General features: G+C 57.1%; 1 protein-coding gene across 5 annotated transcripts in view; it reads right to left on the bottom strand.

Moving 5' to 3' along the window:
• The window catches only part of PTPRF (protein tyrosine phosphatase receptor type F), a 183784-nt gene that overhangs the window by 58185 nt on the left and 112790 nt on the right, over positions 1 to 12809 (bottom strand). For all 5 annotated transcript variants that reach the window (XM_060021003.1, XM_060020995.1, XM_060021022.1 and 2 more), the window contains exons 4-5: positions 4274 to 4419; positions 3951 to 4092 (exon numbers count right to left, since the gene is read on the bottom strand). In XM_060021003.1, the coding sequence (XP_059876986.1) occupies positions 3951 to 4092; positions 4274 to 4419 (288 nt within the window). The remainder of the gene's footprint in view (positions 1 to 3950; positions 4093 to 4273; positions 4420 to 12809) is intronic.

The raw sequence follows: 12809 nt of genomic DNA, 5'->3' as shown, positions 1-12809 counted from the left end.
AAAGGGCACTCACCACACGCAGGGTGCACGCTACCTGCTGCAGCCATGACCACGAGGCAAATGCTGCCTCCTGCACTCGGGGGCCCCAGAGCCAGGTGCCCACCACAAAGTCAGAAACGGCTTATCCCTGCTCCTCGGCCTCTTCCCTCCTCCTTGCCCCTCTTTCCCTTCTCCTCCTCCTTCTTGGCCCTTCCAGAACCTGCCCAAGTCACCAGGGCCCTGCCCACACCTCTGCTGTCTGGCCTCCTCTGGGGCTTTCCTGACCACAGTACCAGGACCGCCCGGCTGGAACCCACTGGCCCAAGTGAATCCACAACCTCCAGACTGAGCTCCAGGACCCTCCCGGCTTCCCCACACCCTGGAGGGAAAGGCCAGGAAGCAAGGCCCTTCTCCCCTCCCCCTCCACTCCCCCTCCCTCGCGAGGGAGAATGTCAGATTCCCTGTCTCAGTGGCGGCAGCGGGCGGGTTGGAGGGGGAGTGATTCAGCCTCAAGAGTGCGGCGTGAGAAGAGCTTTTCCTGCCATTACCCGGCGAGGGAGAGACTGGTGCGCTAATGGCTTCAATTACCACTCAGACAGGAACACTGGGCGGCTTACCCCCAGCCAGCTTGTGCCGGGTACCCCCACCCGGTACCCAGCGGGGCCTAGGGGGCGGGGAGCAGCCGGCTGGGCATCACAGGGCAGTCGGGACTCACTGGGACTGGCAGTCCTGCCCAGAGAGCTGGCTGCAAAGGCCACGAAGTGGGAGGGGTGTGGGGTGCTCCCGGAGTGTGAGGGGAGCTGGGCATGGCACAGAGCAAGGCAGGGCAGGGCGCTTGGCGTGGACTCGTAGGCCTGGGAGGCAGCAACCCCTCACCTGAGCCAAGTCACCCCAGAGAGCCCCGGGCCACTCCCCTGAAGGGCCCAGTGTGTGGTGAGCCACATGCAGTTTATGATGCGGGTAAGGGACTCAACCTTTATTCCCAGGCCCCAAGCCGGCTTCAACCTCTCCCCAGCCCTCCTCCCAGGAGTGACCCTGGCTGTCTTCTGGCCCCAGCCCACAGCTGTAGTCACACCATACTTTCACCCAACTCCTACACACACCCAGCTTCCCTGGCCAGCACAGGAGGCCTGGCGCGGGAGGGCGGGGCTGCTTTCCTCTGGCCCCGCCCCCTGGCACCTTTGAGGCCTCCCACTCCCCTCCTTTCTGCCATGCCCAGAGCCAGACGGTCAAGGTTATGCAGACCAACATGGTAAGTCAGCATTTCATCTTGCGGGTGCTGTGTTTCAGGAGCAGCAGGGGCTCATTCAGGCCCACAGCTCCATCTCGGCTGGGCCAGGTGCCCGGGTAGGGCCCTACACGTTTCCCAACCTCATCAGACACCTCCCACACCGAGAAGCACAAACAGACCCCAGACCCCTGCTAGAGAAACCCTCATCCGAGAAGGCCCCTCTAGAAGGACAGACCCCTGCAAGTCTGAACCCCCTCACCTCAGCTCCTGCAAGACCACCCCAATCCTCCTCAACCCTTTAAAAGATAAAGCTGCCCAGGGCAGAGGTGGGGATAGGAGAGTGCCAACAGAGGACTTGCGGAGAGCAAGGGCCAAAACTGGGGTGTAGGGGCTTTGGGGGGACTTTTCTTCCAACACTAATAAGAAGGCTCTCTTTCCCTTAATATGAGGGCCTGAGAGATGCCCTCTGGGGTGGGAGCCACAGTCTGGCCCTTCAGCCACCTCCCAAATGCCAGGGCAAGGCAGATGGCTCGTGCTGGGGCAGACAGCAACAGGAGGGAGGGTAGTGCTGAAATACCTGTCCTGAGGTCATAAGTGGGGAAACTGAGGTCAGGGGTGGCAGGGAGCACCCTGAAAGCACTCAACCATCAGGGATCTTGGCCCAGGGCCTGTCCTCTGGGCCCCCCCCCACAGGAGTGGATGGTGGGGGCTGCATCACCCAGATGATGCCAGGCAGCAGAGATGCCAGGTACAGCCAGCTCACACATCTGGGCCTTGGGATGTGCTGCTTCTAGCCCAGTAGCAGCTACCATTCATGCTGGAATCCGGCAAGTGCTTAACTCCCATTTAATCCTCCCAACTGGCCTGGGTGGCAAGTACTATGTCCCTATTTACAGATCGAGCAAATGAGGCTCAGAGCATGGTTACTTGCCTGAGGTCACAAGGTGAGAGAGTAAGTGGTCGAGAGGCCCTGCTCTTAACCACTGTCCTCCACTGCCCCTCTAAGCTGGAGGGCCCTGCCCCGCCTCGCAGCAGACACACAGTCACAAAGGAGTTACTGCATGGACGTGCGTGTGAACACATAAAGCCACAATGTAAAAATGGCCAAGACGAAAAGATGTTCAACTGCTCTGTAATCAAAGAAATGCAAATTAAATTGAGATGCCAGTTTTTGCCTATTAACTTGGCAAAGACTTTTTAAAATGATAATTCCCACTGCTGGTGAGGATAAGCAGAAGAGAGGCCCCTCTTATGCCCTGTTTGGTGGGAGTGTAAACCGACACAGTCTTCTGGAAATACTGAAAAGGCTTAAAATCACACGTCCCCTTTGATCTAGCAATTCCACTTCCATGCATCTAGAATAAGGAAATAATCAGGAAGGTGAACACATCTTATCTGCAAGGAAGCGTATAGCACCTTATTTATAAAAGCAAAAAACTGGAAACAACATATGTGTCCAACAATAAGGGAGTGGCTAAATAAATTAGGGTACTTGCATGTGACACTTACCCACAGCCATTGAAAATAATGATGCAGAAAAAAATGGCAAGGAAGATGTTCATGAAATGTTTTTTTAAAAAGCAGTCCACAAATCATTGAGCAGAATGTAATCCTGTTTTTGTTACATATATCATGCATGCACAGAAAATGGACTGTAAGGAAATAACCAAAAGTTAATAGTAGAGGTAAGATAAACAGGCGATTTTTATTTTTTCCTATGTGCTATTTTATACTTACCAAATTTTCAACAGTGAACAGGTATTGTTACTGTAATCTTTTTTTAAAAAGCAACAATCAATGCCATATTTTGAAAATATAGGCAGACATATTCAGACTGATGACTCCATCATGGCTGGGGGGGGGGGCGCGAGCGTGTCACTCTCTATTTGTGGCTTCCTATGTCCCCAGGAAAGTGTTCATTTCTCAACCTGGTCTTGTGTCATCTGCTCTCCAGTCTCATGTTGAATTACTCTTCCCCGTTTCTCTGTGTCCTCCAGTGACGCCCCCCGACCCCAAAACCAAACGGAACCACTCAGAGTCCCTTGAAAGCACCATTCTCTCCTGCCTCTGGGCCTTGCACATGCTGATGCTATTCCCCTGCCGAGGCCCCCAACCCAACTCCCACTTGTCCCCAGGACTCAGACCACAGCTCCCTTCTACGCTGCACCCTGCCCCCAGTCCCCTGGGCCACACCCGCAGGACTCATTGGAGACTGAAGTCTCAAGGGCAGGACCGGGTCAGATAACTGGCAGGACACAAGGCAGCATTAGGGAGTGTTTGGGAATGAATGGAGGAGCCTCGGAGTGAGAGAAGTCATTAAAGTCCACCTACAGAGCCCCAGCCTCCAGCCTAGGGCCCTTGCTCCTAACAGTGACTGGGAACACACCTCTCTGAAGCCTACTGGCAGGTTCCCCATGAAAATCACATCCACAGCCACGAGTCATGTACCCCAAGCGATTATGTAGCTGCAGCCCCACACCTCAAGTCAGTTCCCAGACCCACCGAGCAACATCCCGGCTCTGCAGAACACAAAGACACGAGGCACACAGCGGGCTTTGGCACAAGCCAAAAATCCGGTGACCGTCCCTGCCCACCACTGACCTTCGCTGACCCCAGGATGACCAGTAGTTTTCCTTTCCATAAAAACACCCCAGCCCACGGTGGGGATGGGCCTGGCTGGCTGGCTCATCCCTGCATCGGTCTCCACACCCACCAGGCCCCATCCCTCCCCAGCACGTACCTTCGAGCACTGAGAGCTTGGCACTAGTGTTGATCTCTCCCAGACTGTTGGTGGCCGTGCACTCATAGATGGCTTCATCTCGCTGCACCCGCAATGGCTGGATTCGCAGCACGGACCCTGCCCCGTCGTCAAACTCAATTACCTGCCGCAGGACAGACACGTGGTCACAGCCTGCTCAGGACACAGAAGCCTGCTCAAGGTCAGCCATCCTCTCACTGCCAAAAGGCCCCCAAGGAGGGAGACCAAGAGCAGGCGAGGTAGGACCAGACCCCAGAATAGGCAGACCTGGAGGCCTGCCTGCCCCTTCCCACCCGAGACTGTACCTCGAAGCGCTGGGAGCTGACTTTCTTCCCCTTCTTCATCCACGTGATGCGGGGCTTGGGTTCCCCCGTGGCTTGGCACACGAAGGAGGCCACCCCTCCTGACAGCCCAGTCTGGTCCTCAGGGACCTTAATGAAGACAGGTTTGCCTGGAGAGAGAGAGACACCAAGTCATCACGGCACAGTCACTGCCGACATGGCCTCTACCACAGGCGGCAGGCATGGGGTGGGGGGCAAGAAAGATCTATAGAGGAAATAACAGTAGCGACGCCTAACCCTCATACAGTGCTTCTTATGTGCCAGGCACTCTTCAAAGAGCTGTGAGCACATGAGCTGGGTGCTACACTCATCTGTGCTTATAGAGAAGGAAGTCAAGACACTCAGAGGTTAAGGGATTTGCCTGACATGACAGCTGCTTAGTGGCAGAGCCAAGATTTGAACCCAGGCGACTGAGTCTGGAGTCCATACGTTAACTGCTACACTCTTCTGTCTCCCATCCCCCCATCAAGTCCAAGCTCTAGGACAAAGGCATGCTGAGAGCTGCTGGGAGCAGCCCTAGCATCTCCCCTGGACGCGTCCCTCCCCAACTCCTCTCCACCAGGGCGATGGTACCTCCATCCACCGCAAGGCTCAAGCCAGAAACCGTGACTCCACCTCTCCCCGGCCCCCACACACCATCAGTCCTGAAGGCCTACACATTCCACCTCCTAAGTATCTCTGGATGTCTTCCCAGGTGAACGCTGTCCTGTAAATCTGCCCTCCCCACCCGGCTCCCACTGGCTGGGTAATTGCCTTCCGATGGCCTGGACGTCTCCCCAGAGTGTCCACAGAGAGGCAGGGGGAGGGGGAGAAGGGAGGGGGCTTGGACACTGTACTGCCATGCCCACCCATGTCACCTTGATACACACACCAGGGCCAACCTGGAATCCCATCACCCAGGGTCACAAGACCCTGGAAACCCGGCCTTCATTAAGATGTAGAAATGCCTTGCTAATCCTGATAGCGGATCCATTTCCTATTAATCAGACCAATGAACAGCTCCAGGAAGGCTGATACCATGAGAAATGACATTTCAGACCACCTGCTCGGTGCCGATGAGCCCAGGCCTGGTCTGGTCTCTGGAACAAAAACATGTTTGTTCAATGATGATAATCCCACTCTGCACCAGGTACTTTATCTCATTTAGTCCTTCACCGTTGTTATCTCCAGTTTAGAGGCACAGAGAGGTCAAGTCACTAGCCCAAGGTCACACAGCCAATTAGCGGCACATCTGAGATTTGAATTCAAGCCTATATGACTCCAAGACACCTGCCAGAAACAGTTCACATTGGTATAGTTGGGGGCCTTGTCAAGAGCAGTCAGTGGGGCGGCAGGGGCCAAAGCCAGACCAAAGGAGGTCAAGGAGCAAGAGGCGAAGAAGTGGAAAGCAGAGTACAGTGACTACTTAAAGAAGATTGGGGACTTCCCTGGTGGTGCAGTGGTTAAGAACCCACCTACCAATGCAGGGGGACACAGATTCGATCCCTGGTCCGGGAAGATCCCCACATGCTGCGGAGCAACTAAGCCCGTGCGCCACAACTACTGAGCCTGTGCTCTAGAGCCCGTGAGCCACAACTACTGAGCCTGTGCTCTAGAGCCCGCGAGCCACAGTTACTGAGCCTGTGCACCTAGAGCCTGTGCTCCACAGCAAGAGAAGCCACTGCAATGAGAAGCCCACTGCGCACTGCAATGAAGAGTAGCCCCTGCTCGCCCGCAACTAGAGAAAGCCCACACAGCAACAAAGACCCAACACAGTCAAAAAAAAAAAAAAAAAGAAGAAGATTGGCTGTGATGGGGAAGATAAAGAGAAGATGGCGCCTGGAGGACGGGTTGAAGGGAGGTTTTTACATTCTTGTTTCTTTTTTTTTTTTTAAGATTTATTTATTATTTATTTAATTTATTTTTGGCTGTGTTGGGTCTTAGTTGCGGCACACGGGATCTTTGTTGAGGCGTGCGGGATCTTCGTTGTGGTGTGTGGGGGCTTCTGTCTGGTTGTGGCGTGCGGGTTTTCTCTCACTAGTTGTGGCGCACAGGCTCCAGGGCACGCGAGCTCTGTAACTGTGTCACGGGGGCGTAGCTGCCCCACGGCATGTGGGAATCTTAGTTCCCTGACCAGGGATAGAACCCGCATCCACTGCAGTGCAAGGTGGATTCTTTATCACTGGACCACCAAGGAAATTCCTATTCTTGTTTCTCTTCTTCCTAAGATGTGAAAGATAATATTTATTTATTTATTTAATGCTGATGGGAAGGAGCCAGCAGAGGGAGAAGGTGCTGATCCAGTGGAGAGAAGAGGGACAGCAGATGGGGCAGAGGGAAGGGTCTGGGGGACCACCAGGGTCGGGAGTGACAGCTGCAGGTACAGAGAGCTGGGAGGGCTCAGCCTTGCAGGGAGCAGGGAGGGGCCCATCGTACCCAGCAGCCCAGGGTTCAGTGGGCTCTGGACGTTTTATGTAATTATTAAGAAAGTCACTCACCATCTCTGAGCCTCATCTGCAGAATGGTGCTAGTGATAGGGATCTGTGCAGACGAAATGTGATGATGTCTGCAGGCTGCTTGCACAGGCTGGACACGTGGTGGACCTTGCCTGTGGGCAGCCATCACCCTCCTTAGCATCAGTAGAATTATCACCCCCGTTTTACAGATGGGGAAACGGAGGCCCAGAAGGTTAAACAACAGACAAATCACAGACTGATCTGGAGTAGAGCTAGGGTTTGATCCAGGATTCCAAATCCTAAGCACATCTTACAGCACCCAGGGCCTCCCTGGAGGAAGGAGACGCGGGGACCTACCTGACTGCTCTTGGAATACCCAGAGGGGGTGAGGGCAGCCTTATTGGGGAAACACACAAACCTGCTGGGGACCCGAGGGGTATGGGGACATCACAAAGGTTCAGGAAGCCTCAGTTTGCCTCACCCTTGCCCCGACTGCCCTCTGAAGGAGGTTCCGGACTCTCCCAGTCTGCAGTTGTCTGCAGAGCCTGTCCTCTCAGTGAGATCCTCTCAGATAGGACGCCCCTGCCCGACTTGGGGGTGGGGAAGAGTCTCCTGCCCACCCCCCTGCACACTGCACGCCCCTCCCCCACACCTCCAGACAGCAGCTCCCTGCTCTCCTTCTGCACTGCCATCACCCTCTCTCGACTGGACACTCCACCAACCTAACCAGCTGCGTCCCTAGTCTCTATTCAGCAGCCAGAGTGAAGCAGCAGCCTCTTCCCTGATCAAAACCCTCCAAAGGTCTCCCAAGATTTAAATCCCAAGATTTAAACTCCCACACACACCCACACCCACACACACACACACACACCCACACACACACCCACACACACACCTGCCTTCCCGTCCACTGGATAAACAATGCCCCCTGCGCCTCAGGGCCTTTGCATAAGCCATTCCTTCTGCCACAAACCTCTTAGACTACCTCTTTACCCACTACCTCCTATTCACCTTTCTGATCTCAATTTAAACATCATTTCCTCAGAAAACCTTCCTTGGTCCCCCTGCTGTGGCCCCCACCTCCACGAGCTCAGTTCCGGGTTTCAGGCTCTCTGGAGACTCCCGCCGCCTCTCTCACAGCACTGCTCATGGTTTGTTACGTACACGTGTGAGGTTATTACTTTCTCCACACCTTGGAGGAGTATTTAATTCATGGCTGCTTCGCGACAGAGAACAATAACCCTGAGTAGGGCAGATACCACGCCTGCCTTGCTTCTCCCCCGTCCCAGCGCCTGACCCCATTCCTGGTACAGGGGGGTGGGGCGGGCAAGTGAAGGTGACCTGACCACAAAGGAAGGCCTGCAGAGGATGGAGACCTCGGCCCCTCACACACCACACTGGGGAGCCCCTGCTGCCCGCTGGGGAGAGAAGCCCTGGGTGAAACTCCTGCCTCAACGTGTCAGCTGCAGAAACCAGAGGCTGGAACCTGCTGAACCAGAATGGCCGGGTGAGTGTGCCTGGGGGCAGGGCCTCCACGCCAAACAAAGAACCAGAAGCTGGGGAGGCAGCCAGGTGTGGGGGGGGCCGGGGCGGGGGGAGGGAGAGAGAGAGGAAGGGGAAGGCCTGAGTACAGGAGAGGCTGGATGGCGCCCAAGGCCTGGGGCCATCAAGGAGGTGGACCCCACCACCCGCCCCGGAGGCTGGAGAGGGGCCAGAGCCCTGCCCAGCCCACCCACCCACCAGGCTCTGGCAAGACTGGCAGCACACGGGCCCGGGGCAGCCTAGGGGGCAGGACCTCCCCTCCAACAGACCAGCCCCTCATTTCCCTCAGCCCACTCACCCCCACGGGTGGGCACCTCTCTTCCCACAGCCCTGCCAAGCCCTCGCCTCTCTTCACCAGGCGGACTTTTGGGGAGCACAAACCCTGTGCTGACATTTGTCTCCCCGCTCCCTTCCCCACGCTCACTCCTGCTAACTTCTCCAGGCTTTCTTGACTTTTTCAAAAAAAAACCAGCACCTGCCACAGGCCAAGCACCGTGCAGGACACAGCTCAGGCCCCGTGGCTGCATCACCCACCCAGGTCTGTGGGTACCCCCTTGCCTTTGTGCGTGCCCTGCCCCTCTTGTGCACCCTATTCTCAAGCCTGTGGGAGCCTGCTCTGCGTCCCACAGCCCGCGGGCCACAGTGACCAGTCAGGTCCCCAGGCAGGCAGACAAAATCAGGTGACTTGACCATTCGCCCAGTACAGACCCAGAGCTAGTGTTCGGGGAGGGTCTGAACAGAACTTCTGAAGACCACATGTCCGGAGGGGCTTTTTGCCCCACCAGGATGTGGGCCCACCTCCCCTCCCCGAGCACATGGAGGTCGTGGGCTGCACAGGTCTTTGGGCAGCAGCCCCCAGGGGCATGCCCTGGACTCGCACAGGTAGCTGAGCCCATGCAAAGTGGGAGCGAGTGGCCTAAGAAAGGAAACAAGTGGGCTGGCCTGGGCGGGGGTTGGGGTGGGGGGCCCCCCACACCTCCCAGGGTCCAGCCAAACGGAGCCACCTACTTTGTGCCTTCCCTGCAGAGCGCACAGCACACATACACGCAGCAGCAAGGGGTGGTGAGGCAGGGGAGGGAGGCGGGTTTCCCAGGCCCTGAACAAGTCTGATGAGCTGGGGACTCATTAATGCTGTGACCACTCCTGGCATCCCCGGGAGGGCAGCCCGCTCAGAGACAACCCTGGTTTCCCAGGGGACACACTGGGAGCCCCAGGTCATGGCCTAGGATGGAGGGAGCACATACTAAGTGCCAGGTGCCTTGAACATGTGACCTCAGTTAACCTTTCCAGGTAGAAGTGATTATCCTCATTGTGCAATAGGAAAACAGGCCCTGAGAGAGAAAGCAACCTGCCGGAAGTTCCATGGAGGGCAGAGTCTAGCTGGGCCACCAGGTCCTGCCTCCCTAAGGATGAGGAGGAGGGCACCGCAGAACTGCGTGCAGCACCCTGCCATGTTCCAGCTCCCCAGGCTGGGTGGGGGCGGTGATACGACAGATACACCCTCAAGCTACTTAGGCCTCTGCCCCTACCTACACTCCTAGCCATCAGGCATCCTGCTCTGGGCTCCTATGACTCCAAGTAACTGGACTGTGCTAAGCTGTGTGGGGACAAAAGGGAGATGGTCCTCATCATGGTCCTCCCATGGGCTCCAGGGAGAAGCCCAGGCCCGTTCCTGCTTCTTCCCCCTAATCTCATCTCATCAGGCAATGGCCCCCATTAGCAAACGCCCACTCAACCTTCAGGGCTCCTGTTTTCTAGGAAGTCCCCTACACCTCCCCCCGCAACGATGCTTAGGTCACTACCTCTGTGTCAGCACCACCCCAGCACAGTGGACGCTGCAGTAACCCACACTGCGGGCTCCGAAGGCAGGCCTGTGTGGATTCTTCCCACGGAGCACCTGACATGCACACAGCGTATCAGCAGAAACCTCTTCCTGCTCAGGACCACCCCTGGCCCCACGAGCCTCCCTCGTGAGAAGCCACGAGCCCCAGCTGGGGGAGCCGCCGAGCCCCACGTGCCCAGGTCCCCATCAGAGCTGACTCGGCATTGACGCCGGGGCCTCGGGGCTAACCCCTGGCAGCTGCTTCTCCGCCCCCCTTCCCTGCACTCCCCTCAGAGGCCAGGGCCCCCATTCATTTGTCTCGTTAAGAGGCCTATAGAAACACATTTGTCCGCTCTGCGCTCCACTGCTCCAGTCGTCAATTCTCTGGGGCGCCTGCCCTACCTTTTGCAGCAGCTCTGTCCACGTTGACTACTCGCCCCAGCGAGCAGTCTCGCAGGCCCAGCCCAAGCCTGGCCATGACGCGGGGGACAGATCCAAACGTATGTGCAGTGCTCCTGGGGTCAGGTCATCACAGCCCCCAGCCCATGCCCCTCTCCCGTGGCTCTCTGCCTGGGAGCAGAGCCCAACTCACCTAGTTCGGCATCTCCAGCTGGTTCCTACCTTCAAGTTCCTGGTCTTTGGTCCTTAAGGGACCAGCACGGAGGCTCTTGGCCTCTGCTCTAAAAATTGTTCCGCCCTGCCCCCTGAGTCCTACTAGGGGTTCAGGCCAGACTCCACCCCCACACTCACTCATCTACCACACTCCAGGCCCTGAACTGGACAATGGTCTGACCGCTCAGGACTCACAGTCCAATGGGACAGACAGACCTGAAGCAGTCACAGGTGCCCAGGGGAGCAGCACATGACCCAGGCTCCTAGAGGAGGTGATGGTTCCAGGTGAGTGGGAACTCATCAGGTGAAGGGGATGGGGAAGAGGGTTCCTATCAGAGGAAACAGAAGGAACAGAGGCCTGGGAGCACGGGAGCAACCGAGAAGTCAGCACGGCGGGGGCGTGGGGTGGGGCAGGTGAAGGATGAGGTTGGCAGAGGCTTAAAGATGCAGGGCCTGGACCCCAAGGCTTGATCCGAAAGGCGACAGGGGAAGAGAGCGAGGGATTTTAAAATGAGGGGCGACATGATCAGGCTTTCATTTTGCAACATGACTCCTACCATGGAACGGAGACTGGATGGTGAGGACAGAGGCTGGAGACAGGGAAGCCACTAGGAGGCTGCTGCAGCAAAAGCCCCGGCAAGAGCCGAGCACGGCTTGGGTGAGGGCAGCAGAGACAGGTGGATGCATTCCAAAGATATTCAGAAGGGAGAAACAGCGGCACTTGGTGATGGATTAGATGTGGGTATGAGAGAGCGAGGAGGCTGGGAGGAGGCCCAGGTTTCTGACTTGGGTGGCTGGGTGGGTGGGAAAGCCATTCACCAGGAGAGAGAACACAGAAAGACGGGTACGTCTGGGAGGATGAGGGTGAGGGTACAGGTTCCAGCATGTTAGGTCTGAGTAGGAGGGAAGACAGTTATGCTCCCAGGATGTATTGTCTCCAAAAGCCCAGCCGGGTGGTCCTCCCTCTGCTCTCAAGCTCCCATTTGAAGGGCCTAAGAGCGTCCAGAGTGAGGGTGGGGGAGCAAGGCCAGGACTTCAGTGTCCGAGGGCTGGCTCTCACAAGCCTTCGCCTCCTTGCTATTGTCACCTACCCAGTGACTTCTACCCCAGCCTGGCCCTGCAGGCTCAAGCTCTCTCCCAGCAGCCCCAACCGAGCTGGAGATCACCCGCACCCCCTAATCTTCCCTGTTTCTGCTAGCCCAGCCCTCTCATCACCCGCACCTCAAGGCTCCCATTACCCCTCACCCTGCGCCCCAGGAGGAATGCCCTCTCCTTCTCCTCGCTCTACTGGCCCCACCCAACCTGGAGGACAAAGGGCGGGGTGCTCCAGTCCCACCCCCTCCAGGATCTGGTCCTGAATAATTAATGAGCCATTAGGAGAAAGGGTTTGGGTGGGGCAAGAAGAGAGCTCTGCTCCCAGACACAGGGAGAGCGGGGTGGGGGAACCCTATGGCCTGCTGACCCCTGCGCTGACCCCCAGGTTGGCCCTTTGTCACCTCTGGGCTCCGGACAGGATGGGAACAGCTCTGTTCCCCAGGGACCTTGGCTCCGACCTCGACCCTCCCCCTCAGTGTGCAGATTGGCTAAATCTGCCCTGTGCCCCGCCTCCCACCGGTAACCAAGCAGTGGTAACCATGGCAACGGGGCGGGCTGCGGCCAGTCTTGTAGTGCCAAGCAGGGGGAAGGGCGGCAGGAAACGGACCAAAGTTCGTAGTTGGATCTGGGCAGGGGACAATCCCATCTCCCCCCATACACAGAGAGGGGCGCTGGAGCCCAGCTTCCTGTGGCCAAGTGCAATCTTCCCCCATTCTCAGGGCTGAGGGCTGGGGGAGGGGGATGCCTCTCTGCCTTGAAGTGGGGAGGGAAGGAAGTGCTCAGTGTCTACACACAGCTCTGGCCCAGGGGAAGGGCTCTGGTGGCTCACCTTCCCATCTTTCCCTGGACCTGTGGACACCTCTGGCATCACATGTCCATACGTGTTCCTGTGTGCAGCCCCCTATTCCCACACCAACACCGACATGGCCCACACTGTGCCTTCTGCACAGGTCCACAGCAGCGGATACAGTACACGCCTGAGCACATCACTAAT

This window comes from Delphinus delphis, chromosome 1 (assembly GCF_949987515.2).
Source record: "Delphinus delphis chromosome 1, mDelDel1.2, whole genome shotgun sequence".
Taxonomy (NCBI): Eukaryota; Metazoa; Chordata; class Mammalia; order Artiodactyla; family Delphinidae; genus Delphinus; species Delphinus delphis.
Note: the sequence above shows the minus strand (reverse complement) of the source record. Positions and strands in the feature narration are given on the sequence as shown.